This window comes from Pimephales promelas, chromosome 10 (assembly GCF_988280905.1).
Source record: "Pimephales promelas chromosome 10, fPimPro1.hap1.1, whole genome shotgun sequence".
NCBI classification, from domain to species: Eukaryota; Metazoa; Chordata; class Actinopteri; order Cypriniformes; family Leuciscidae; genus Pimephales; species Pimephales promelas.
In genome coordinates, this window is record NC_142778.1 from 27160558 (window position 1) to 27188428 (window position 27871).

The following is a 27871-nucleotide window of genomic DNA, read 5'->3' on the forward strand; positions in this document are numbered from 1 at the left end:
TCGCCGATAGTGTTGTGCTATAGTGGTGTACAGAAGTGTGATCCCCCTGTAGTTGGAACACAACCTCCGGTCCCCCTTCTTAAAAAGAGGGACCACCACCTTAACTTAGTCTGACTTGACTGAGTTTCTTGACTACCTCTGTGACCTCAGCTAGCGAGATGGACGGTGGGATTGAGGAGATCATCGAAGTATTCCTTCCACCGTCCAACGACACTGTAAGGCACTGTTTCCCTCTCCTGAGGCGCTGGACAGTTGGCCAAACGGACTGCAGCCCGGGTGGTTGTGGAGGCAAAATCTCTGGCCTGGGAGGAGTTCGGTGAGGCCATGGAGAAGGACTATCGGCTGGCCTCAAAGAGATTCTGTCACACAAAATTGTTTTCAAAAATGATCCATGATCAGTAGCCAACATAGGGCGCTCACATGACGTTAAGCATTTTCTAGCGCAAAATGTGACGTTTGAGAACCTAAAACCCTATTTCTCTCAGTTGACATGGCAATACATCACCACCATTATCAGAAATCTTCACTTTGGCAGGAGTTTTTAGAAATATTAGTTTTCTGTGATATTCGTGTAAATGAGAGGCCAAAACACAAGGGAATATCTACATCATTACTTTGTGTAAATGGGGCATTAAAGATAGTAGTAGTAATATACTTTACTTTATTATCCTCGAGAGGAAATTTGCTTTGGACTACAATGGTTGCTGCATGTGCATAGAAATATACAATATACAATTATAAAAAAGAGAAAAGACAGTAATTTTTAAAAATGTAAAATTAATAAGATAGACTGTTATTCAACATACGTACAGACATAGGAACAAAATAATTTTTATACCGGTTCAGTTTGCACAGTGGTACTCTATATCTTCTGCCGGAGGGGAGCAATTACTGAGAGTGTTGGAGATTCAAAGATTCCTCATTGAATTCCTCAAGATTATGGTAACTAAAATAGAGCATAGGTCTATTTAGCTCTAGTTTTTGCTGGGTCTCAAGATTGATTACACCTCTCTTGGTGGGTCCTATGAAAGTGTTTTGGAACCCTTGTCCTAGTTATGAAGTAAAGTTATCATAATCATAGTCTCCCTGATCTAAGAGTTTCAGAAAATAATTTGATCTGAGGCCAACCCTTTTTTCAAAATATCAATTTCCTTGTTGTCTCATGAATGTTTTACTCATAGCGTATTAATGGAAACCCAAGACTGTGAAGGGATTTCTCCTTCAATTTTTATTTCCTTCTTCCTTGTACACTACATCATTCACAACATTAAAGCCATGTGCTGTAAAACCATGCCATTCAGCTGCCAAAACAGCTCTGAAGCGTCGAGGCATGGACTTCAATTGTCCTCCATAAGTCCTCCACATGTCCTCCACAAGTCCTCTTAATGTTTTATGTGATATCTCACACAAAAACAATAGCACCAGATTCTCTAAGTCCTGTAAGTTGCGAGGAGGGGTCTCCATGGATCAGATTTTTTCAAATGTCTGTTCCCCAGGTAAACTATGAACATGCCATTCCATCTGATCTTAAAAAAACGTGACCAAACAACCTTCTTCCATTGCTCCATTCCAGTTCTGAAGCTCAGGGTCTACAGCATTACGGTTGGCCCCTACCTGAATAAAAAGTCATAGGCATTTAGTCAGTACATTTCAAATTGTGCTCAAGCATACATTCAAATGGCATAACTTTAAAAACATTTCTTCCTTGTTTTCCTAGATGAAAAGCCCTTGGTAACCCCTATTACTCTCTGTATGAACGTACAACTGGATCTATCAACTACAACCATAGTGACATTGACTGAAGTAAATACAATTTTAAAGACTTATCACATTTGAAAAAGTCAAGGCAAATGTTCATTCATCAAGTTAACCGAAAACAGCTTTAATACCTGAGTGAGAGCAACCAAGTCACGCCAAAGACTTTATATAAGAGACTTTGATCGCACATAAATAGCACTCACATAGGCAGCTTCAGTGGAAGACCTAAAGATCACCAGTTGTCTTTCCTTGCACCACTTTTGTTAGGTACTAACCAATGCATACTAGCAATAATCCAAAATACTTGGCATTTTGGGGATGATCTGACCCAGTCATCTTTGTCCCTGGTCAAAGTCACACAGATCTTTTCGCTTGCCCATTTTTCCTGCATCCACCAGTTCACTAGTTGCTGAATATCTCCCACACCTTGACAGATGCCATTGTAACGATATAATCAATGTTATTCACTTCATCTTTCAGTTGTTTTAATTTGGCTGTGTATCTTGCATATCGACAGTTATATGTTCTTTGCATATGCTCATTTGGTCTTTGTTTGCTGTAGTTCTTTCGTACAGACACCATTCACTTATGCATATTGTGTGCATGAGCATTACCCCCAAAACTAATGCCATTCGTTGAAAGCAGAGAATTCTCTAGAATCTCGCTGTATAGTCTGGAATTACAATCCACTGTCCACATAACTACAATCCATGTAATTGTGTATCATAGTATAATCCGTTCATTAGAAGGGATTTAGAACACTTGGAGTAGTATATCTGGTAATTCGCTTAAAATACTTGAGAAACTCTTTTCATCATCAAAGGGAGTGGAAAATTCAAATGAACGTGACAGATGATTTCTGTGTAAAGATATATATTACTGCATAAACCCGTTTGAATAAAAGCGTAGTGGTCCCTCCCATCTGGTCATAAGGCTCTGGTCTGCTATAAATGGTTAATCAAAGGTTTGTGCTGCCTTGCAAACATCACTATGGAAAAGCAGCAGAGCCATGAATTCAGGTAATAATTTTTTGATTTTCATTTATTAAACTTATATTAAATAATTCAAATTTAGATCTCCACTAACATTTAATTCATTAATTTGAATTATTTCACTTTCTGCCAAATTGATTTCTTTGTTATTTACCTACTCCTGCACTGTAAAAAAAATATTTTCATGATTTGTAATCACAACATTTTTTCTTTTGTCAAATCAAGATAATTTATGTAGTTCAGATAACATAATATTTTGAGTTTATGTGATTAAATTAATCTCTTTCGTTTTATTAACTCAATTTTTCTATTTCAATGAACTTAAAATATTAAGGCAACCAGGTTACTTATTTTTTTTAAGTTAAACCAACAATATTTTTTTACAGTGTGGCATATATTCCTTTAATCTGTCTAGCATGATAAATACCAAGATTTTTTGTATTGATCTTTTATATTTCTCATTTAAGTGAACTTTAAATTTTCAATTAAGCTATTCCCTTTTTTTTTCCTTCCCAAACAGGCGATCTTGGGATGCGTGCAGAGAAGTGCCGATCATTCAAAACGAGCAGATACCAAAGAAACGAGTGCACTGTTTGAAATGGTTCTCGTGTGCCATTGTTGGCATACTTGTCTTTGCCCTTGCGCTGCTCAGTAAAGTGAGCTGCTTTATTAATCATTTGCTAATCATTTTTGGATGATAGGATAGATGATAACAATTAACTCGTCTATTAAGTATTACACAAAAGCTCGGTTTTTCTAAAACTATTTTCTTTTTCTTTACAGACATCATTTTTGCTTCTGATAACATTTGGGAACAATAAAACCGATATTATATGTTCAGAAAAGAAGCCGGCCGCCCTACTTGGCATTGGATTTGTTCTGGTTGGGCCGAGTGTTCTTCTTTTGCTAAAAAGCACATGGAAGTTCATTTTCAAGAGTGCAGCCATGCCCTCTAAAAAAACTGTTTTTTGGGTAAGCAAACAAAGTTTTTGTTCAACAGATCTATAGTAGCAGTGAAACTGAATGTTAAGGCAGTAACCTTTCTGACTTTGGTTTGATCTTTGCTCTAGGTCCTGTGTGTTGAGTTCCTGGTTGCATTGGGATCTGCAATTCTTACAATAGTAGCCATGCCACACTTCGACATTGTCACTAATGTGATGATCCTAAACAGTGTGAGCATCCTGTCAGCAGTGTTCCAGGTAGTCGCTGATTGCCTCGCCAAAGAGAAGAAGCGCCTTATAATGCTCCCCGTATGCTCCATTTTCTTAATCGTCCTAGGTTATGTGCTTTTTGCCGTCAATTATCTGGTATTTGAACGTTCCCCTGAGATGAGAATACCAATTGGCCTTGCCATCGTGGGGACCATCTTGGTTTCTGTGAACTGGTGGGAAAACTACAGCACGCTCTTCTCCATCTCATCTCTACATGACATTTCCAAAGACATTGCTCAGTCCCGTAATGTGGTGTGCATCATCTCCAGTTTGATGAGAATCATGATTACTTCAGCTGTGTTTGCAGCTTATGTTGGTCTGTCTCGTCAGAACTGGAAATCGGTCATATACGTCTTCGAAACAGTCATTGTTTCATTGGTGGTTCTCCAGATTTTATCCTCTGCGGTGTGCCGCTGGTTTATTGTTGTGGCTTGCAAGATGCACGCCCTGCATCGCAGCTTCGCCTTGCCCATATACATGGCCTCGATTGCAGTTTTGGCAGTTTTTTTGATTCCACTTGCATTTAAACTCCCAGAGTCTAATCAAAATTCTACTTGTGTAGGGAACGTTCAGTTGAAATACAATGGTACATGGTTGTTGTTGATGTTGGCGGATGCTACAAAAACTCTACATATCAGGGACATGGAAAACATGAGTAGAGGAGGACTGGCGTGTTTGATCTGCTCTGCTCTGAGCTGGTGGTTGGGACTCATGCTCAGTACATTTTACATCTGGTTCCTGAAGATCCATCGAATAGAAAGAACCCAAGATCTGTTTGTGCGACGCATGTATGAAGGAGCGTTTCTGGAACAGTCCATGTTGCTGAACACCCGTTTTGAAATCAGAAAGAGAATCAAGGAGAAACTGTAAGTGTTTCAACTTTCTATGGTTGGTTGCATATTGTTAATATCAGCCAGTATTAGAGATTTTTAAATGACCTGTATCGGTGTTGAATATTTAATGGAGCATTCTCATTGTTTTTTACATTTATATTATCTGATTCTTACTTCATGTCCATCTGTAAACACTAATTATTTAATAACACTGTTAAATGCAAAGTAGCCTAATTAAATCATTTTCATACTGTAATGTTGTGATGCATAGTCACTAGTCACTTGTTATTGCAAAAATTTTTACTTCGTAGTGCTTTATTTTTAATATAATTAGACAAACTTATCTTAATCAAAGCATTTTACATACTAAGCAAGTGTGTTTCCATTAAAATATACAAATGAGTTTTATTGTGAAGACATCAGTGAAATTAAAATGAGAGCAAATTGAGTTTTTCTAAAGTCTAGCTTCTCAAAGTTTAGTCTGACAAAAAGATAGTTCAGCATCTCAGACTGTACACTTGCCAAAATACCAAAGTTTGCAATAAAACCCGAATTGCTCGAATAAAAGAAAGAATTTTAATATGAACACAAAAACGTCTTATCAGATTTATCACGCACTGTAATTTTGTCGCTTTGCCTTTGTACTTTTACTGTATGTCAATAACAATCACTTGCTTCTAATTTTACAAATGTTAGTAATTAAATGATATGTATCTGAGAGCAACCAATTACAATTTTCCTTTGGATTTCCTCAGCACAAAAGAAAAGTGCAGAGTGTTTCTGTGTGCAACGATGTGGCATGAGACCTACGATGAAATGATGAAGATAATCATCTCTATGTTCAGGTAAACATAGGCTAGACTTACGCATTCAGTCTCAATTTAATTATAGGCTACTTATACTATTTCTTTTACTACCAGGCTCGACAAATACAGGCCCAAGACCGACAAACAAAGCGATGTCGAGTTTGAATTTCATATTTATTTTGATGACGCTTTCACGGATGCTGATAATGGAAAACAGCGGCAGGCAAATGAATACGCTGAAATTATTGTGGATGTAATTAAAGAAGTTTACACGTAAGATTCTTCTTTATTTTGATCGGTTTATGGTTACTGAGAATTTATGGGAAAAACTAATCTAATATACTTCACATTAATTAGCATTTTTAGTGAGGAGGATCCGTGTATATTTAAGCAAACGGCACCACTACCATGTCAGAAGATTATAAACACCCCCTATGGAGGTCGTCTGGAATACATCCTTCCTAAAGGCAATGTGATGATGGTTCATATGAAAGACAAGAAACTTATTCGTCACAAAAAAAGGTGGTCTCAGGTAAGGGTCATGCAGCTAAACACACAGGTAGGCTACAGATGTTTTACACCCAGAACTTCACTAATCATCTGTTTTTGCAGATAATGTACTTGTATTACATTTTTGGTTGGAGACTTAACAGACAGTACTTCCAAAAGTTTAAGGGAGGAGAAGAACTGGATGGCCTTAAGGAGAAACTGAAGGTTAGATGCTTAACTTTAAAATTCACCACTAGTATTTCTAGAGAATAATACAATGTAATCTAGACTCTGATTGTTTTTAATTCTCATCAGAGAGAAAAGGAGAACACGTATATCTTGGCTCTGGATGGGGATACTGATTTCCAGCCGTCCGCCGTCATGCTGTTAATTGACAGACTGAAACTCTACCCGGAGGTTGGGGCTGCCTGTGGCAGGATTCATCCAACAGGCACAGGTTGGATATTTATTGAGTAGCTATAAACCATTGTTATCAGGTCATTTTATTGTTTTTGATTCAAATGTTCTAAATATCTGGAATACTCTGCAATTCAAAAGTTTTAGTTCAGTAAGATTTTATATATATACTGTATATATATATATATATTTTTTTTTTTCAACAAGGGCACATTCATTTGACATAAGTGACAGTAAAGACATTTATAATGTTACAAAAGATTTCTATTTGAAAAAAAAGCTGTTATATTTTTTTTATCAAAGAATCCTGAAAAAAAATGTTTCATTCAATCTTCCTTGAACGCAAACTTGTAAACTACAGTGCACATTCTAGAATGCTTTTCAAAGTATGAGGCAAAGGAAGTGTGAATAATAATCAACCAGATAAAACCACTACTAATAAATGAAATTTATTCAAAATAAATTCAATCAAAAAAAATAAATAAATTAGAGAATCAAAATAAATTAAAGCTGCAAGCAGTGATGAAAAGAGCCAACCGGTGGTTTTAGGAAGACAGAGAACGGTGGGCAGTATGTAATGATAATAAATACTGCAGGCTGTCTGTGGTTGCCTTGCAACATCGGAACTGCAAGCAATATTGAACTATATGACATATTCATGCACAAATCACCAAAAGGCTGAAATCAGGCTGCCAAGGGCACATCCTTCGACGAAAACTCAAGATCTTTGCAATTTAACATCGCAAACACCTTAAGATTACACTCACCAAATTTGAAGAGGATCAGATCAAAACTGTAGTACAACAGTACCAGCAAGTTACTTCCAAACTGTAATACATTAGGTATTACTTGTTACTGTTATTTAAAAGTAATTCATTACATTACAATATTACTGTCCCAGAATTGTAATGCGTTACATTACTCATGTATTACTTTTGAGTTACTTTCACCAAAATAACTAAGTAGAACTTAACGTTTGGGCTGTAACGATATGCAATATGAAACCGAAATCGCGATTCGCCACATCCACGAACCTACAGAATCGCGTGTTCGCATTTATGAGGAAAAAACAATGTTACACACACGACCGCTCTGAACTGGCACTAAAAGACTGCTTTAAAACTTTCACATAGTCTGTTGCCTTTAAGAAGTAAAAGCAGACAATACACTGTAATACAACTGTAATACAAGCCTCACTGAACATGTAACGAGTAAAATATTACTGAAAATTGATTAGTAATGCTACTGCGTTACAGCAAAAAGTAATATGTTACTGTAATGTATTACTTTTGTAATGCGTTACTCCCAACACTGAACAGTACAACAGTACAACATCAGGAAATTGCGAAAAATGCACAAAATCTAGGAGGAAGTTCAAAATAGCTGACTTCCTGTTGTGTTTAGGGCTATGCTCCAAGAGACTTTTTTATAGATATTGGGTCATTACATGTACGTACCAAATTTCATACCTCTACGTGAAAGGTAGAGCCGGGGCAAAATGTGGGGGCAGTAATTTAAAGAATTTGCCCCACCCATTTTTTAAAACCATATCACACGTAAATTTTCACCACTTCTGAAGCATGTACAAAGTTTCATGAGTTTTCGAGCATGTTTCGGCCCTCTAAGCGATTATTTTAAGAGAGGAAGAAGAATAAACAGAGCAAATCAATAGGGTCCTCTCACCATTGGTGCTCGGGCCCTAATAAATTACATTTTTAAAATGAAATAAAATCAAGATAACCAAATACAGTATGTCTAAGCTGTATTGTCTGTAGGGATAAATCCAGTTACGATATCTATAATCACTTGGTAGAAACTAGTCGCAAATATAGACATGCACTAATCTTTGAAAACAATGTAAACATTAAATATGGTATGATGTTTAACTATTTCACCGCTTGATGACCATCAGCATGGCATCTGAGATCCACTCATCTATTCTAAAGAAAACTGCACTTGCGACTACTTAGATTCTAAACTAATACTGTCTAATACGATATTATGCTTAAAGGGCCCATGGTGTGGTATCAGAAGTTTGAATATGCGGTAGGCCACTGGCTGCAAAAGACTGCGGAGCACGTGTTCGGCTGTGTACTGTGCAGCCCTGGATGTTTCAGTCTTTTCAGAGGAGCCGCACTCATGGACGACAACGTCATGAAGAGGTATACAACTAAAGCAAGTGAAGCCAGCCACTGCGTCCAGTATGATCAAGGTAATGTCTACATGAAGCTAACCACAAGACAAACCATTTCAATTCAGCCTGGACTAAACAAATTCACCCATTTTTGGTGTAACGTCAGGTGAGGACCGCTGGTTATGCACTCTGCTTCTGCAGCAGGGGTGGAGGGTTGAGTATAACGCAGCATCTGATGCCTACACCAATGCGCCTCAGGATTTTAAAGAGTTCTACAACCAGCGCAGACGCTGGGGACCTTCCACCATGGCCAACACCATCGACCTCTTGGGCTCAGGAAGACTGACCTCTCAGAGGAACAGCTCTATCTCAAAACTTTACATCTTGTACCAGATTGTCAGCATGGCAGCTTCCATTTTAGGCCCTGCCACCATCTGTCTCATGATATCAGGCAAGGTTTTGCTTGCATAGTAAAATTGACAGTAATTTGATTCATTGTGTTGTTTTATGGCCAATATAAGTGTTTTTGAATGGCTATTAAAGTGTTTTTGTCTTGCAGGAAGCTTTGTGTTCGTTTGGGAAATGAGTGAAAATCTTGCTCTTGCTTTGGCTATAGTGCCCCCTACTGTCTATCTCATCTTATGCTTCAAACTGACATCTGACATGCAGATTAAAATTGCAGCAATTATGAGTGTGTTCTACGCATTTCTCATGGCGGGATCAGTTCTCTCCATCATAGGTAACAGCTCTGTCTAAAAAACTATTTAGAACATCAATATTTTTAGACTGCACAAACTTCATTTCCTCATCTCTACTCTCATAGGGGATTTAGTGAGGCAAAAAACTTTTCTGACCCCCAGTGGTCTGTTCCTCATCGGCATGGTGGCGTTGTACATCATTACGGCAGCTTTACACCCTCAGGAGTTCTCACTGGTCATCTATGGGTTGTTATACTTCCTCTGCATTCCCAGCGGGTATTTACTCTTAGCCATTTACTCTATAGTCAACATGAACAATGTCACGTGGGGAACTCGTGAAACCGGCGGCCAGGCTAAGACTACAGCAGTCGATACCATCAAGAAGAAGGTCATGAATGCCACATGTTGCAAATGTCCATGTTTGGAATCTAAAGAAGATTTGATCAAGGGGATACTTGTTGAAGAAGAAGTATGTGCAGAAACCATAACAGAAACTGAAAGGCCACATATTCCTTTGGAAGCACTAAGGTAAAAAACGACCATACATGTACAAATTCAAATTGTTTCATCCCATTTCTATCCACTTGTTTAGAAAGTTTATATTTTATATAGCCTACAGTAGATTTGAAAAATCTAATAATAATCGCCATCACTAATAATAATACTGTATTCCTACTATGTAGGGCAGAGGAGTCCATCAAAGATGTTCATCAAAGTAAGTATGAATTCCATACTTAATATCCTAATATTCTAGCTGTTGACTTATTGAATTAGATTACAATTAAAATGGTTATATATTTAATTCCAAAAGCTTGGATTGAACATCTGCAGATGAAATCGGATGACTTTCCCTTGTATGAATCTGAACTTACAGAGGTAAGATGAATTGGAAGAATTATATATTATATTATATTATATTATATTAATTGGTTTATATATTTTTTAATTGATTTATTTTTGCAAAATAATTATGTTTATTATTATTTGGCCATAAAACATGGCTACATTTGAATGGCTTTCAATGGAGAAAGCAGGGTTTTGGTTTATGTCAGTTGCTGGTGCATAGTGCATACACATAATATAAATTTACTATTTCACTACATGCAGGATGAAATCAAATTCTGGGAAGAATTGCAAAAAAAATATCTAGAACCTCTTAAAGAGAATAAAGAACAACAGGAAAAAATGGTGAATGATCTAAGAGAACTTCGAAATAAGGTAAGCCTCGCAAGCTTGTCAATATGCAAAAACAACTTTCTATGTGGTTTTGTCTATATGCTCTGGAATAGTAAAGTTTTGGATCCATGCTGTTTTGCTGTTCTCTTTCATATAGGTTACATTTGCCTTTTTCTTCTGCAATGCACTTTGGATAGTGGCAACCTTCTTCCTTGAGACAATTGGTGACTCAGTCTCCATAAAGATCCCAAAAATGTATCCTAATGGGACTCTATCCCAAACAGAAGTGTTTTCCATTGATCCAATTGGACTGATGTTTCTACTGAGCTTCGCATTATTGCTGATAGTGCAATTTATTGCAATGCTATACCACAGGTAACTAAACATGCACAAAAGAATAAAATCACTATCACTGATTCTTTTATGGTTCAAATTGACAGACCTTTTTGTTTTAGTGTTTCACTGAATCACAAAGTGGAGATCATACAATAGATTATATATCAAAAACCAGTCTAAAGTCTGAACATAAATCATTCGTTTTATTCTTATTTTTTGTAATGGTGTGTTATGTTCTTTTGTTTCAGAATCTACACATTAATCCATTTTGTGGCGTATGCTGATACAGAAATTAAAGCTCGTAGAAAGCAGTCACATCAGGTGAGCCAATGGATCACACACTAAATTGCCATTTTAAATGTTTTATTTTATTTTATTTTATTTTATTTTATTATCAACGATGTCCATGTTTCAATAGGTTGCACAGATCCAGGTCTCAAACCCCCAGTATGAGATGCTTGAGCCAGATGCATCCTTATGCATTCAGAACCCCTCTGTTTTGACTTCAGTATAAGGATTTGTGTTTACTAGTGTAGATACTAATGTAACATATTAAGAAATATTTATTTAAGGAGAATTTAAAGAGTAAAAAATATGTCTGAGAATAAGTGATTTTTATTGAGTGTGATATGCCAACTAATAATCAGATTAATCAAAATCAACCAACGATACTGGGTTGTTTTTGCTAAATATTATTATTTCTGCCGCAATCTTTGGCTATATATGAACATTACCTTTTAAGACGATTATGTTACTTGTTAAATTAACAATCCTAAAAAATATTTTAAATGATTTCCTTGTACATATTTACTGTTGAGTGTATTTAAATAAAAAAAAAAGATCTATTCTCTTTTGAAATCGTCTATCATTGTGACTCCAGACGTTTTAATGTTATTAAATAGAAGTTCAGTTTGTGTGCATTTTTTATTGGCTTTACCATCTGAGAAAATGGGGACTTTTGTGGCACCTGTTGGATATAATAAGAGCTAGGCTAACGTGTTTTTCTGTCTCTTAAAAAAAAAAAATGCCTGTAAGTAGAATTAGTTTATTGTTTTATGTGGGTTGCAATAAATTACAAAAATATATACTATACATTAATTATAGAAAGACTGATGGTAGAGTTTACTTGTTAATGTTTAAATGCCAATTTAAGTTATTAGGTTGTCTACTTACGATATTGATCCTCACAATGTTGGCCAAACACACAAAACCCCACACACATGGTTAAGTTAAAGTTTATTTAGATTAGTTTATATCCAAAATATCAATAAGAAAGATCTCGGACACTTTCTAATACTTGTAACAACATTAAATACAATGGCACAATAAAAATCAGCACCATGTCTATGTAGAGCATTTTACCTGTAACAATATGAGAGAGTCACAGTAGCATATCTTTCTAAACAATTATACAAAAATGGGAAGCCTTTATAACAACTTTCAATAATAAGGTAATAAATATGATAAGCTTAGATCAGAAGTTCATTTACATTCAAACATGAATATACTGTATATGAATTCCATTTTAACGTAGGGGTGGTGATGGTGCGGTGGATAAGACGCATGTCTCCACTGTGAGACACCAATGTGTCCCTGAGCAAGACACTTAACACCCCTAGTTGCTCCAGAGGCGTGCGACCTCTCACATATATAGCAATTGTAAGTCGCTTCGGATAAAAGCGTCAGCTAAATGAATAAATGTAAATGTGACGAATACTCACTAGTGATCTGCTAACCACATGCAATGTAATGTTTGCTAATGTCATTAACGAAAGTTTCTTGCCATAAAAGTTTCTTTAAGTCTTACCTGAAATAATTATACAATATTTACATAATAATTTGTAATGTGTAAAAAGCACATAACAATAGCACTATGTTAAAGCAAATTTAGTACAAAACCAAAAGGTTAAAGGTGAAGCTATGAATAATTCAGTACTGGCTCTTAGGGGAAATTTCTGTCTATGCTCATGGAATCGGCATAAGGATAGACTAGGAATCCAGAGAATGTTGTGTAACGTCCCTGGTTGCTGTAAACGGCGTATCCGTCATCCTGCTGACTGTACAGCCAGACACTGTCTCCTCTTTTCAGCGACAACAGCAGACTCTGGCTCTGCATCTCTCTCCTCCGCGACAAGTCCTCGTCGAACACCATGGCCCGCACCTCCCCTCTGCCCATCATCAGCTTCACCGACAACGCCCGGCGAGGGTGTTTCCCCACAGTAAATGCGAAGAAGTACGCACCGGGGAAGTGGCAGATGAAACGTCCAGAAGTTTTGTTAAAGTGACCGCCTATGTTAACGTATTCCACGTCAAACGTGAGAGCTTCTCTTTCCCGATGTCGTCTGCTTTCACCCAGCACTGAGGATGTTCTTGCCACTGAAAACGCAGAACGTGCTTCCTCAATGGTTGTTGACCTTCTCCAGTCATAATGGGGATCTATAAGGGGAGGACAACCTGGAATATGAAGGCCTGGAGGAGATAGGTGGTTGTTGAGATATCCAACAGATGACGTGGAGTCTGGGTAGACGAGATAACCGCTAAATGTGATGTATGGTCCAACGTTGCTGTAGATGGCGTAGTCGGGATTCTCCTGAAGCAGAAGGTAGACCGTATCCATGGGCTTCAGGCTGACCATCACGCTCTGGCTCTGCACCTTGCGACCCTCGTTCCGGTATCCGTCGTACGCCATGGCCTGCACCTCCATCCCGTTCTTCACCAGCATGACGGACAGGATCTTCTTGGGAAACTTTCCCACGGTGAACGAGAAGTAGTACGCACCAGGCAGGCGGCATCGGAAACCACCTGTATCTGGGTTGAAGTCATTACCGATGTTGACGAGAAGGCGGTCAAAGGTCACGACCCGCTGAGTGCCACCCAACACGCTGCTGCTACGTGTGGCGGAAAAGGCTGAGCGCGGGCCTGAAGTCATTGGGGGGATGTTGAGGGATGCTACACAGCCCAGACATGTGACCAGCCCAAGTAAACAGGACACACCACTGCTTGGTCTCCATAACGTCACACCAGCTGCTGTAGAAAAATACATCATCATTAACAAAAGTCTTCAATGTCACTACTTGGTACTGTTGAAAACATAAAAAATAGTCATCAAACTATAGACCTTATGTAGCCCCGCCCCTTTTCATCGCTGCACTCGTTGCCTTTTGACTTCTGGTCTGTATTTTCACAGCGATCTTGCATAGTTATGAATGAACTGCTCGTAAATAATTTCCCGGTCGACATTTTTTAAGACATCTTCTTTTCAATGCTTATGATAAACATTACAATGCTCATGATAACTTTTGTTTACTCTACAATAAGTAAATCCACTTCACCAACTAATTACTCCTCGACAGCGATGCCATAGAAATATACAGAGCGACTGCAAAAATAGACAATATTCTAAAGATGACGGCGCCCACGTTTCTCTGGTGCATAAGGTCTATAACAGGTGATTATTCAAAAATATATGAGTCGTGTGCCATTACACTGTAAAAAATAATCCTGTAAAAAAACGGTAAACTACTGGCAGCTGTGGTTGCTAGCATCATACCGTAACTACACGGTCTGTTACTGTTTTTGTGTTAGAGCATAACACAAAATGACAATTTTTTTACTAACAATACAGTATTTAGCTGTTAGTTTCAAAAACAGTAACACACCGTCATTTTACGGTACCACAGATGCCAGTAGTTTACCGTTTTTTTAACAGGATTTTTTTTTGTTTTCAGTGTATGTATTTTGCACCAAAGGTACAAATTGACATCTTCAATGTTGTTTAATGCTTAAAAATCAAACATCCTACTTAAATTCTTTTAATTCTGTGATTAACGGGTGTAAATGGGATGTTTTAACTCTGGTGGTCTTCAGTCAGCCTGACATTTTTTTTCTCTCACTTTATCGGAATTATACGAAACTTGGTGCCTTTTGGGGCACTCGCTATATGAACACACACAAATGTGGATCCAATTAGAAAAGGCTAAATTGTCATAAAAACAATTTGCCATGCATTTTGGGGGGATTTTCAGTTAAAAATGACAGCCATAGGAAATGAATGGGAAATATAAAAAATACAGAAATACAAAGCAATTTTTCTGTGGTACTGTCTACAAATCAGCCATGCTAAAGTAGTATTTGATATTGTCTAAGTATATATCCAAAAGGGAAACCTTATAAAAGTAAGTAATGTCTAAAAATGCCCTTATAAACATCTGGGGAATGCCCAGCCAAATATATATTTGCAGACATCAAGTAGTTTCACCATAATATGACATGATTTTCTTTCATTCTCCCATCAGATTGCACAAATCTGCCTTCCGTGCATTATATTTTATAAGCAACTTATGCTTTATTTTTAACTTAAACAATTCAAAATAAATATATATATTTTATGGAGAACTAAATGTGCATAATCTAGAGGTGTGTTGTCTAGTTCAATAAAATCCCCTCAAAATACAAAATATTAAAGAGTAAACATTATCAAAACAAAATATAGTACATTCCTTCATAAAAAGTTATCCTTTTGCCTCCTGTTCACAAGTGTGACACCTAAGGAATACCAACTCACTTCACTTTTAATCACTCGAAGAAAAAAAAACTACATCAAAGTCTTGCACTGCATATTAAATGTGTAATGAACTGGTTAAAATGCCATATAAACGTGCTAGGAAGTTAGGTTTAGCGCTGTCAGAATGGATTCTGCCGTTCATATCAAGTGCTCAGTGGAAGCAGGAGTCCCTCTAATTCAGCTGGCATTGTCTGTTCACAGTGTGCACCGGGAAAAGGCAATAGATTAGACATTGGTTCGTCTGCTCCTATGTGCTGGAACAAAGGCATATTTGGGAGGGAGAATTGAAACATGTCACGGGTGCAGATCCATGGGAGACTTCATGGTCAGTTAGTAACAGATAAGAAAGAAGACCACAATAAGACACATTAAGGGCCAATTAGTGAACAAGGAGTCACTGGTAGTATTTCCCCTCGCTTTGACTTAAATGACTCCAGGAAAGCTTTAGCCAAGAATTCCTACAACTACATTATTATCATCATGTGATGTTCCTCTGTACATACTTTTTTACATTATCACTTATTATTTATACTTGTTTGTAAGTGTAAAGTAATTATAATAATGACAAATACTCCTTTAACACTTCAGTGCATGTGCACCCTAAACATAATTAAAGTAGACAAAATTTTTATTTATTAATCAGTTATCAGGACAAGTCAGTATTAAAGTAAAACTTTAATGTTAAGAGTTTGTTTTAGATAATAAAATGTCTAAATACTCTCACAGTCTGACTAAATTTCAGTTTTTCAATTTAAGATGTAAATGCTTTTAAACATAAATCAATTAATATGAATGCTTATTAATATATACATGTAGAGCATAACATAAAAATTGGCCTCTCAATCTTAACATTTTTGTGAATCAAGGGAATTGCTATATTAAACAGGTGTTATTAAACAGGTTCTGTTATTCAATATAAATGAATATGACTTTGTAGAATGCACTGTAAATTCAAACAACAAAATGCAGAAAGGTTATTGTTTTCTACAATTACTTTAACACAATATCTGACCATATATCATACTTTAAAGACAATAAGAATTTTTTTTTTAAGCAAACACAGTTTTCATACCTGGTCTAAGTATCTGCAGAAACTTCATTTCTGTGAAGACCTGCTCCCTTGTCTCTTAAATCTCAGTTTGGACACCGCTGTGAAGAGGTCCAAAAGCTAATTCTGTGTGGCATCTACTCTCACCGAAAACTAGTGCCTCCCATGTTCAAATAAAAGAGGTATTAGGAGAGAGAGAGAGAGAGAGAGAGAGAGAGAGAGAGAGAGAGAGAGAGAGAGAGAGAGAGAGAGAGAGAGAGAGAGAGAGAGAGAGAGAGAGAGAGAGAGAGAGAGAGAGAGAGAGAGAGAGAGAGAGAGAGAGAGAGAGAGAGAGAGAGAGAGAGAGAGAGAGAGAGGAGGTGCTTCATAAATACATTTTTTCAACCTAAATCAAATATGGTTTGATTTATGTTTATATTTCTATTAAGTTTTAAGTCATTAAGTTATGATGTCTAGACAGCAAATAAAAAGTTATATAAAACTAATAATAAACATTATTTTGCATTTAGGAGAGTGGTGGTTATTTGTATAGCAGTGTTCAACCTTAGCCTATTTATATATAATTGTATTGTTTTTACACAAGTAGCCTAAACATCCTTCATTAAACTTTAAAAAGGTAAAGAGAAAAGTAGAGAAAATTATATATATATATAGATATATTTTTTTCCCGTGGAAAAAAGGTTTCTGTATTAAAAAATCAATCAAGTGTGTTTTTCGGTGAATGAAACAGTTTTCCTTCAATATAAAACTACAACTTCGATATCATAATCGCATAATCGTCATCATCATCATCAATTGCGCACGTCTCCGCGTGCGTCTAGACGCAACGCGCCGGAAAGCGTGTGTGCACTGCGTCTCCGCCGTCAATGCAAACGAAGTAAGAAGCACCGAGAGTCAAAGCTAAAAAACCGCATTCAAGACAAGATGGCAGGGTTGCCCCGCAGGATCATTAAGGTAATCGTGAAGTGAGACACACACGCACATTTTTACTCTATCTTTTTTAATCGCAACTCGACAAAATCCTCAAATATCATTGTAATTATCAGCCAAAGAGAAGCGACAGATGGCTTAGCGTTTGGCACTGTATTTGTTAGCCACTTCCGTTTTGGTACATTCAGTCGTATCCCGAATATGGGTGGGTTAAAAATACATTCACCGCGGTGAAAAATGGTGGAGGGCCTGTGTCTTTTTCATTACTATTTAGGACATAGAATCAAAAGCATTAAGAAATGACAAACGTTCCCGTACTAACTGAAGTCTAAATGAGAGTGGCTCGCTCGCGGCCATTCATTGCTTAAGCTCGAGCTGTTGTGTGTATGAGCTCGCGAGACTGCTAACAGCTCCAGAGACGGCTAGCTAGGCGTAAAAACTTAGTAATATTATCCGATTTAAGCCGTCGCAATTAATTTCACAATGAGTTTACATATATATTATATATGTACACCCATTTTACTGGGTGTAGGATGTCTATCTGGCCATTTAGGGCACGATCATTTGCAAAATAATTTGTCTCGCTCGCTTCCTGTTGGCTAGGGAAGCTGTTGCGATGCTTCTGCTAAACGAGCTAATGACTGCAGGCCCCACAAAACAAGAAATGTCAAATAAAACACAACATGAGGTAAAACATTAATTAAAGAACGGCCCATCCTAAATGAGAACTGTTGTTTATTTTTTACGGAAAATGTCAACATTTATAACGTTGGAGTACAGCGACAGTTCATCCAAAATTCATATTTAAATCGTCATCGTTTATTAACTTACGATGTTGCAAATCAAAAACAAAACATTTATGTCAGTCTAGAACGCAGAAGGAAATGTTTGACAGAATGAAAGTCAACATACACTTTCTTTGTGTGAAAAAATGCACAATTCTAGTCTCACAGATACACGTATTATTTTTGAACAGCAGGAGAGTGAACAAAAAATGACCGGATTTTCTTTTAAAAGGCACAATAAAATAATACAGAACATATTTATGGCTTGTGAAATTATGTAAATGGCTTCCTCCTGATAAAAATCACAACTCTGAGTCTGGTTTCATTTTATTGTACAGTACGTGCACTAACCTTTATCAGTGTACTTAAAGTACTGGTAAATACAATAGTTTCAGGTTTAGTACCTACCTAGTTATTACCCAGTTATTGTAATACGTACATCCTATAAATGCAGAACAGGGCTGTAAAAGTAAAATAAAGTTCTACCATGAGTCTGAATGCATGTTTCCTCATTTTATTTAGATTAAATAGATTAGTCCCTCATTAATCTTTTGTGTACGTTATCAAGAAGGTTTCTCGCTTTGCGTTGGCCACTTCTGCTGTTGTCCGGTAATTAATTCTTATATGAATGTTTGCCCACAGGGAGGAAACTTTCTTTTATTTTCACCGTCCTCTGAATAGGACATTGAAACAGTCGGTTTGCGTGTGAAATGAACTGATGGGAGTGGGAGGGATGGGAATGCATCCTTGATGGCCTGTTCCCCTAGCATGTGACCATGACAGGGAGCCCCTCTCTTGTCTGTGTTTGCTCTGCATGGTTTTGTCTGTAGGATATCTGAAACATGCGAGGAATTTCATTTTGAGCACAATGTATATACTAGGTTAAAGGATCAAAGTAATGTAATAAATGCGATGATAAACAGTTTGAGAGTCATTATCACACAGTAAACCCCCTCTGGATCGTCACATTAATTGATTAATGCACATTATTTCTTACATGATTGTGCTATAGTGTGTAAGATTTATAATATATCAAAATATTTTTATTTCAATCAAATGTTGTTCTTTTGAACTTTCTATTCATCAAAGATTCCTGAAAACTTGTTTGATGATAAATTATTCTTGAGCAGTAAATCAACATATTAGAATGATTTCTGAAGGATCATGTGTCACTGAAAACTTAATGCTGAAAATTCAGCTTTGTCATCACAGGAAAACTAACATTTTAAGATCTATTTAAATAGAAGCTATTTTAAATAAAAATTTCAGAAATATTAAAAAAAGTCCAAAACCCAAACGTTTGAAGAGTAATTTACATTAGATCTTTCTTGGTTGATTTTTTTAATTGTATAGGTCAGCTTTTATTAACCAGTAGATTTGTTCAGTTGAAATACTGGAAGTACTAGAAGAGTCTTGTTTGACAGGTTCATTATCATATGGCCCAAAAACCCTCCTTTTTTGAACTAGGTTGCAGAACATTTGCCGTAGCTTTTGAACATAGGTTTATAACACTGAGATTGTAATATCCATTTTTTGAAAGAGTTCTCAGATGTCAAACAGTCAATCTATAAGGTGTAGAGTGCAGCATAGTACAGCAGTTCTCAGATGAACAACGTCTCTCCAGACTCAAGCATTCCACAGGTGATATCAGATTCTCATTAGTCATATGGGTGTGTGTTTCATAAGGACTGTCAGGGTCAGACTCAGCCCTTTTTCTCTCTAACTGAATGCAAAGTGTCTGTCTTGATTGTCTTGTAATGGTTGTCAGTTTAACCCTTGTTGTAGTCTTGGCTTTAGAAGAAAACGTTTCTGGAACATGGGTTGTATTTTGAGATATGACTCCATGTTAAATGTCATTGAGCAGTGCAAGATGCTGATACAGTACTGCATCAAGACTGATCATGAAATAAAAATATATAAAACCATGCTTGATATTAAAATGGAAAGATACTGTCTTTTCGAATGTGGTGCAAACTAAGAGAGTGTTTACTGAAAATATTTATAGTGCCTAACCAGTAACATTTGTGGTGATGTAAGATCGTCCTCTGCCCTACTGAAGGTTAAGGGTACTGTATTATCGGTAAATATTGTAGTTTTGACATTGGTTACTATATTTAAGCACACTTGTAACTAGGGCTGGGCGATATGGCCCAAAAAAATTATCACGATAATTTTTTTTATATCAGTCGATATCGATAATTATCACGATATATGTCAAATATTTTTTTTTTTAAGTTTAAAGGCAGATTTTTGTAACTAAGTGAAAGTTGTATAAACCAGAGTGTTAATTGTGTTTTTAAACTACTCTTTAAATTTATGTTCATTAACAAAAACAGTAACATCTGTTTTTTTGTTGTTGTTTTTTTCCTATGCAACAACCATATTTTAATGTGGTAAAAAGTAATATTCTGACTGTTTGAGTTGTATTCAAATTAACCATTGGTCATCCAGTATCATGCATTTTTAGATCATGATAACCACAGATAAAACCAGTTATAGCCTATAACTTAGCTCCTCACTATAATGGCATAACTTTATGGTTTCTGTATTTTTTGTATGAAAAACAATAGCCTAACAGTTAAATACATTAAATACTGTACTTATATTCCATTAGTCATAATACATTGTCTACATTAATAATATTATACAATATGTATATCCCACATTTCATGGTGCAGTTAATATTACCAGGCTAACCTTACAGTAAATCCATGGGAAGCTAAATGGATTCAGTATCAATTCAGATTCTGACTGTATCGTTGCACGCAGTGATTCTCCTTTTTGTCAGCGGTGTTTCATCTGCCTTTAAACTGGTTTAAACTTGACATTTGTGTTCTTCGCTGAACTCAAGTGCTTCTCACTGGATCTCGTGAGCAAAACGATCAGAGGCGCGTCTGCGTGAGCTCGCGCTGCACTCAGTGCGCTGCCATTTGGACTTTGACCCGAGCGGATAAATGCTCCGTGTGGCGCGCGCGGTTTAAATGAGTTTCGTTCCGCTTTTGACGCATAAACATTATCGAACATTTATCGACCTCTTGATATCGTTTTATCGAGGAAAATTATATCGCGATAATTATCGTTATCGTTTTATCGCCCAGCCCTACTTGTAACTACCGCTTCCTGTAGTTCAAACAGTGAAGCGTAGGCGCTCACAATGCCAAGGTCATGGGTTCGATTCCCAGGGAATGCAAGAACTGATAAGAATGTAAATGTGTACCTTGAAATGCAATGTTAGTTGCTTTGGATAAAAGCGTCTGCCAAATGCATAAATGTAAATGTGACTTTGTTGAAATGTACGTCTTTTCCTATTTTTCGTGGTTTAACATAGTTGTGCATACCAAAGTTTGGAGTCAGTAAAGTTTTCTCAAAAAAAACATGTTTTGAAAGAAGTCTCTTATGCGCACAAAGGCTGCATTTTTATGATCAAAATACAGTAAAAGCATTATTATTGTGAAATAATTACATTTAAGATGTAATTTATTCCTTTGACAAAGCGGAAGTGTCACAATCCTTCAGAAATAATTTCTAATTTTCTGATATAAGAAACATTTCTTATTTTTATCAATGTTAAACAGTTATGATCTTTTTTCAGGATTTAACAGAACGTCCAAAAAAATAGCATTTATTTGAAATTTGTCTACAAATAAGAATGAAGGACTTGCATTTTACCATGTTCAAACTGACCCTAAAATCAGTTCTGAAAGTGTATGTGGGCCTGGCCATACCAATATCTTATTAAAAAGTATTCATAAAATTATTAACCTAAAATTATTCATGACCTGTCAGTCCATGGATCACTGTACAGGTTTGTTTGCCTTTGGAATGTTGTTGATGCAGGACAATTTGTCTTTTGTTACATAGCAATTGTGAAAGGTAACAAGGTGAAATGATAGTTTTTTCAAAGACAAAATTGTGTCACTGTGTTCATCATGTTGGCTCTTTCTACTGTTTTGTTTACTCCCATGTACTCAACCGTCTCACTGCCAGTGCGTTGGCTAATCAGCTGAGTGTGTAGAGATGCCTTATGTTCCAGCCAGCCTAATTGATCTTGTTTCCATGTGTGTGTAGGAAACACAGCGTTTGTTGGCAGAGCCGGTGCCAGGTATAAAGGCAGAGCCAGATGAGGGGAACGCTCGCTACTTCCACGTGGTCATCGCCGGACCTCAGGACTCCCCCTTTGAGGGGGGAACTTTTAAACTTGAACTCTTTCTTCCTGAAGAATATCCCATGGCAGCTCCGAAAGTACGCTTCATGACCAAAATATATCACCCTAATGTAGACAAGCTGGGAAGAATATGTCTAGATATTTTGAAAGGTAAGAGAGCATTTTATTCCATCTTCTAAAACTTTCAGATTATACTGATTTTACTCATCGTGACTAGTCCTGTCATGATACATTTTGCTGGACGATAAATTGTCCAAGAAATTATTGCGATAAACGATAATATTGTCGTTCTGATAATGATAATGGCATAATAATGCAGGTACACCTTTTCAAGAATCAATAAACTTTTATTTCTTAACACTATTTAACACTGAAAATGGAAAACATTTTAAATATCCACCATAAATGAACAAATCAACCAAAAAACAATAAAAGCAATGGACTCTCAGTCACTGTTAACAAAAAATAATAAATACCAAAAACAATCATTAAAATGGATGTAAACAAAACCCGACCCTACCCTACGATAAATTATTTGTTAAATTAATCGTGATTTAAGAATTGTTAATGCTTTAATTCTGTTGTAATTGAATGCCATTGTTTTTTAATAGCAAAATTTATACTTTGAAATTAATCTAAGATGATCGCTAGATTTTCCATTAGTCAGTTATCATTTATTCATTCTGAAGGGCCTTTTTCTAACATAGCATGATGCATATTTAATTTTTATTCAGCAAGGATGTATCACATTGACGAAAAGTGACAGCAAATACATTTACAATGTTACAAAAGATTTCTATTTCAAAAGAATCCTGAAAATGTGTCAAGGGGTTCAGAAAAATCGTAAGCGCTAATTTGTATTCATCAAATAATTGTAAAACGTATGTATCATGCATAGACAGTATATGAAGTGGACAGAGCCGTCTCATTGGAACTCAATTGAGACAAGTGAAGCCCCATTTTTAGTGATTTTTGTAGGACTTCTGTTCCTGACGCGCAGACTCAAACCGACTCAAATAGAACTTGACGACGTAGATGTGACGTGAGCAACCCGTCTGTCTCCTAGTGGCTGTGGCATGAGAAATCTGAATCATTGCCTTCCGAAACTTGCAGAGGCGGAGAGTGCGTGTAGGATGAGCTAGGAGCCGAAGAAACTTTTGCTAGGTATTCTGATTAATTATTTTGTCATTTTGCCTCCACGTTTCCCCGATTGCCCGCGAGCTTCTCCTCCTGCCCATACGGTAATGTCTCTACTGTGCAACAGAGAGTCGCATGTCTATGACACAATCGTTAGCCTACTCTTACAAAAAACTGCTTCTACGGGGCCATAACATAAGCTACAAGGTAATGGAGCATTTAATACATTTTCGTGTTTCTTTAGAAATAAATAATGGACAAATGGAGTCTTCAAACGCCTCAGATGTTAAGTTATTCGCTGTCAAAGTGACGCCAAAATGAATGGGAGTCAATGGAAATGCTAACTCAAGTGAAGTTCTGCTACAAGATGGCGGCACCCGGCCGGCTTCAACTTCCAGTCGATGGATTACCCCTTTGGTAACATGTAGGGCTGGGAGAAAAAAATCAATTCACCTAGCTAACGCTTTTCTTTTTTTTTTTTTTTTTACAATTCTAAAATCAATTTTTTTATTCCAGAATCGACATTGATTCAAATTCAATTGCTTTATTTTTGCCTTTGCTTGTAGATGAGGTTGAGTTAGCCACTTTCGTTCCAACAGAGGATGAAATGTGACGTTATCTGTGAGTGTTGAGTGACGTAATATCCCAAGTGGACGCTTGGAAGAGATGTGAGACTGAAAAGCCCTCGCTCTACTTATATGCTGAGAGAGAGATAAAATAGAGCTGCACGATTCTGTGATCTCGATTCAAACACCCACGCAATCTTTCAATTCGTCTTTAAATTTGACCAAATCTCATCGCAACATTCAAAGCTGTGTCGGCGCTGCCACTGACCTGGAGAGAGTTGTCATGAAACAGCTTCACAAACAGTCTTTTCAACCTCATAGTTCCATTATTTATGTGATGCAATAGTTAAAATTATCACTGTTGTTGTCTACCTGTATTGTCCCAGCCCCAGTATCATGGTTTCAGCAGATATTAAGCAGCACAAATGTTTTCAACATTGATGATAATAATAAGAAATGTTTCTTGAGCAGAGCACCAGATTAGCATATTATAATGATTTCTGAAGGATCATGTGACACTGAAGATTGGAGTAATGGCTTATTGTCAATTAATGTATTTGAATTTATATATTAATGTTAGATATTACAAATATTTATCATTAATTGTCATATGATTGTTTATGTTTGCATCTGATGCCCATAAAGAGAGAGAGCAGAAGCAGAAGATTGCCAAAAATAAACATATACATACAAACATATTTAATATTTTTATTCAAAATATGTCTTAAGTAATAAGTCTTTGCTAATACAGGCGAAATGTTGGACATTAGAAATGTTAAAGGATGTCTTTCCTTTTAAGTGAAGAAAGGAAGGCGATAAAATGTACTATTAAAATAAGGGACATTAGGATCTTGTCCCTAGAGCGTATGGGAGAAAAATGAATAAGTTATGATTTCTGAAAAGGACTTTTTTTATCTTTACCTCAGAGCAATGGCAGTTTGAGTCTATTAAATGTTATACCTCCCTTACCTGACATGTACATGCTGTGAAAGATGTGCCCGTTTAATCTCTAGGAAGATTGAGGATCGCAGATTACACTTTTGACCCCATAGAGTATAAACCCTTTGCACAAGTGTACATGCCTAGACTTGGCGCATATGAAAGCTAGCAGCTACTTTTCTCCTAATGCTCTTTCTCTTGTTGATCTCTCTCCATGGCCTGATGCCACACAGATAAGTGGTCTCCAGCCTTGCAGATCCGCACAGTGCTGCTATCAATCCAGGCATTACTAAGTGCACCCAACCCTGATGATCCTCTAGCAAATGATGTCGCGGAGCAGTGGAAGTCTAACGAAGCTCAAGCCATAGAGACAGGTGGGTGCTGGGTAAATGCGTTTAAAGGGATGGTTCAATGAAGAATGGATATTGCTGATGTTTATTTATCCACTTGTTCTACATTGATTTAAATCAGAGTTTTTTCTGGGAGCTTCAAATGGTCTTCGTATCCTGTTTACACTTCTGGGCTTCGGGGTCTATACGACCCCAACAATTGATTGAGTAATTGTACAAAAAATATACATTTTTAATCATACAAATAATATATCATTTTTTTGTCTACTTCACATCTATTCATTAATGCAGTGTTTTTGGAGATATAAAGTACTTTTGTATCCAAATACCACACAATTCCTCAACTACACCATTAGCTTGCATATGAATTATTATTTTTTTTATGATGCATTGCATTTATGCTCTAGTTCTTGGCCTTCATTTCTGTGTAATTTTTTTTTTTTTTGACACATGAAGAAAATATATTTAGTGGGTTTTTTTCACATTTCCCATTCATTTCAATGTGGAGTCATATTGACCCCGAAGACCAGAAGCGTAAACTTTTTTTTTTTTTACATACCTTCAGAACAACCGAATCAACCCCAGTTTTTTATAAAAAGTCACAAAATCTTATTCCGCTGAGATGAAGGGAACGTTTTTTTTTATTAAGTAAAAGTCGATTGGGGTCGTATAAACCCCATTACCCGATTGAGGGCTACGAGGCCAAGGGCACTACTTCATTAGCCTTGGGACAAAAGCGAGCGTGCTAGTGCGTGCCAGGGCAAGTCGCGTTTCCACTGTCACTTCTGAGGCTTAATTGAGCCTCATCTGGGCTTCCTCAGGCCAGCAGCCTGGGTTTTTGGCCCACTGAGTAATCGGTCCAACTGGGGCTTGAGGAGTGATCATGAACAAATGTGGTGTCAAGAGAGTGTCAGCGCTGCTGTTTTCATATCAGGTTACCAGCTAACCTCAACATTTAAAACAATTTTCAGTTCAAACCGGTTGTGATCCGATGGGGATTCTGATCACTTTATGAGGCAGAAATATATTTATATGTGATGCTAAAGGCTGCTTATGGTAACCTTTGTGAAACTAAATACACATATGAATATGGAAAATACATATATGATGATTTAATTGTGTATTTATTTATTTTTTTATGTTTCATCTGTCTCTTCCCTGTGCCTTTGACACCGGACTTGAACTTTTTAAAAATTACTCTCTCGTTAATAACACATATAACTCCCGTTTGCTGTCCATGAGCTCCCTCTGTTGCTCTTGTTGAAAGGATGAGACAGGAGAGATCTTTTAAACCTCAGTAGAGCACATAATTTCTTGCGAAATTAATAGAAATGCTCATTCTTTCTTAAGAAATGTGATGTGAACAAATCGATAGGAAGCAGATGCAACAGAATAAGTATTTCTCTTTTTATGTAGTTTTCAGCCATTCTTTGGAGGCGGGAAACGCAGCTTAATTTTAGCCTTGAGGCTATTGGCCTTGACGGCACACTGTTAATCCTGGCTCTCCCAGCTGCTATTGATAAGCGTTGTCGCAAAGGATAATCCAGAATAGTTATTTTCATGTACTGTCTTTAGTACATATTAAGTACATAGTTTGGCTATTGCTAATTAGAGAAAATCCACACCCTTTTTATACACATAACTGTAGTTGTAGTCAGTTTTCTGCTGAAGATAGCAAGTAATTTATCTCTACATAGTGTGAGAAAGCATTTGGGGATGTATTAACTCTGCCTTTGTTTCTTTTTCAGCTCGAACATGGACCAGGCTTTATGCCGGGAACAATATTGAAGTCTAGAAATGCTTGGGGGCACAAAAGAGAAAAAAAAATGGAAGTCAAGAGTGAACAACTCCATGTTCTGCCAAGACCTATTCATTTTCATGTAAAGGACACAGTCTTAGGAAACAAAAAAAAAATTATGATAAACTGAAAAGAATATATTAACAATTTGTGATTTAAATGCACATTAGTACAAAAAAAACAACAACACGTCTTTGTCCTGATTCACTGCTGTTCTTGATGCATGGGCAGATGATCTACTCATACGGCTTTCTTTTACAGTGGTTGGGGAGGTAGCCACAGACTTCTGCTATGAAGCGTGCATTAAAACTGACTGTCATTTTGTCTCCCATTGCATTTTTTTGGGGGGGTGGGGCAACTTTTTACATTTCTTTTAACCCTTTTTTTTCCTTCTCATTGCTATTTGTTAATGAGGAGCAGCAGACTAGTCCCTGTTTTGAACACTTGTCAGACCTACCCTCTTAGAAAAAAAAACTAGCAAAAAAGTATAGGTCCTTTAAAGCGAAAAAGAGACGCAAGATTGAAATCACATCCAAACTGCAATTTCACCTAGGAAATGGTTCAAATGAAAAGTTTTCCCACCATCACAGAAACTGTTGAAGATGTAAACCTCTTATGTAGAATTAGTTCTGGACTATGGGTAAGGTAGAGCCTAGAGAGAAGGGAGATTTTGCATAATAATGCTTTAGTATAACAATTCTGTTATCATATTTGGTTTTTAGTGTTTTGTTTTACCTAT

At 36.7% G+C, this 27871-nt stretch overlaps 3 protein-coding genes across 4 annotated transcripts; 2 read left to right on the forward strand and 1 right to left on the reverse strand.

Annotated features, from left to right (window-relative positions):
• The first annotated feature begins 2527 nt into the window (after window positions 1–2527).
• LOC120462051 (chitin synthase chs-1) lies at window positions 2528–11696 on the forward strand. Its single transcript, XM_039650481.2, has 19 exons — window positions 2528–2777; window positions 3271–3406; window positions 3534–3722; window positions 3821–4827; window positions 5550–5639; window positions 5715–5873; window positions 5958–6132; window positions 6213–6314; window positions 6405–6546; window positions 8518–8718; window positions 8807–9091; window positions 9200–9379; window positions 9464–9866; window positions 10022–10053; window positions 10150–10214; window positions 10446–10556; window positions 10672–10889; window positions 11099–11171; window positions 11269–11696. The coding sequence occupies exons 1-19, from the start codon at window positions 2749–2751 to the stop codon at window positions 11362–11364; spliced, it is 3693 nt and encodes a 1230-aa protein (XP_039506415.2). The 5' UTR covers window positions 2528–2748; the 3' UTR covers window positions 11365–11696.
• A 1096-nt stretch (window positions 11697–12792) lies between these two features.
• On the reverse strand, window positions 12793–16514 carry c1qtnf13 (C1q and TNF related 13). 2 transcript variants are annotated; one of them, XM_089116650.1, is made up of 2 exons: window positions 16487–16514; window positions 12793–13874 (listed from the first exon to the last, which is right to left on the reverse strand). In XM_089116650.1, the coding sequence occupies exons 1-2, from the start codon at window positions 16512–16514 to the stop codon at window positions 12793–12795; spliced, it is 1110 nt and encodes a 369-aa protein (XP_088972776.1). The 2 variants fall into 2 exon arrangements, with proteins under 2 accessions (XP_088972776.1, XP_039506437.2); XM_039650503.2 differs by having other exon boundaries at window positions 12793–13877.
• Window positions 16515–17259: 745 nt separating this feature from the next.
• Window positions 17260–27588, forward strand: ube2na (ubiquitin-conjugating enzyme E2Na). The gene is made up of 4 exons (XM_039650379.2): window positions 17260–17416; window positions 22246–22492; window positions 25218–25358; window positions 27083–27588. The coding sequence occupies exons 1-4, from the start codon at window positions 17387–17389 to the stop codon at window positions 27127–27129; spliced, it is 465 nt and encodes a 154-aa protein (XP_039506313.1). The 5' UTR covers window positions 17260–17386; the 3' UTR covers window positions 27130–27588.
• The last annotated feature ends 283 nt before the right edge of the window (window positions 27589–27871 follow it).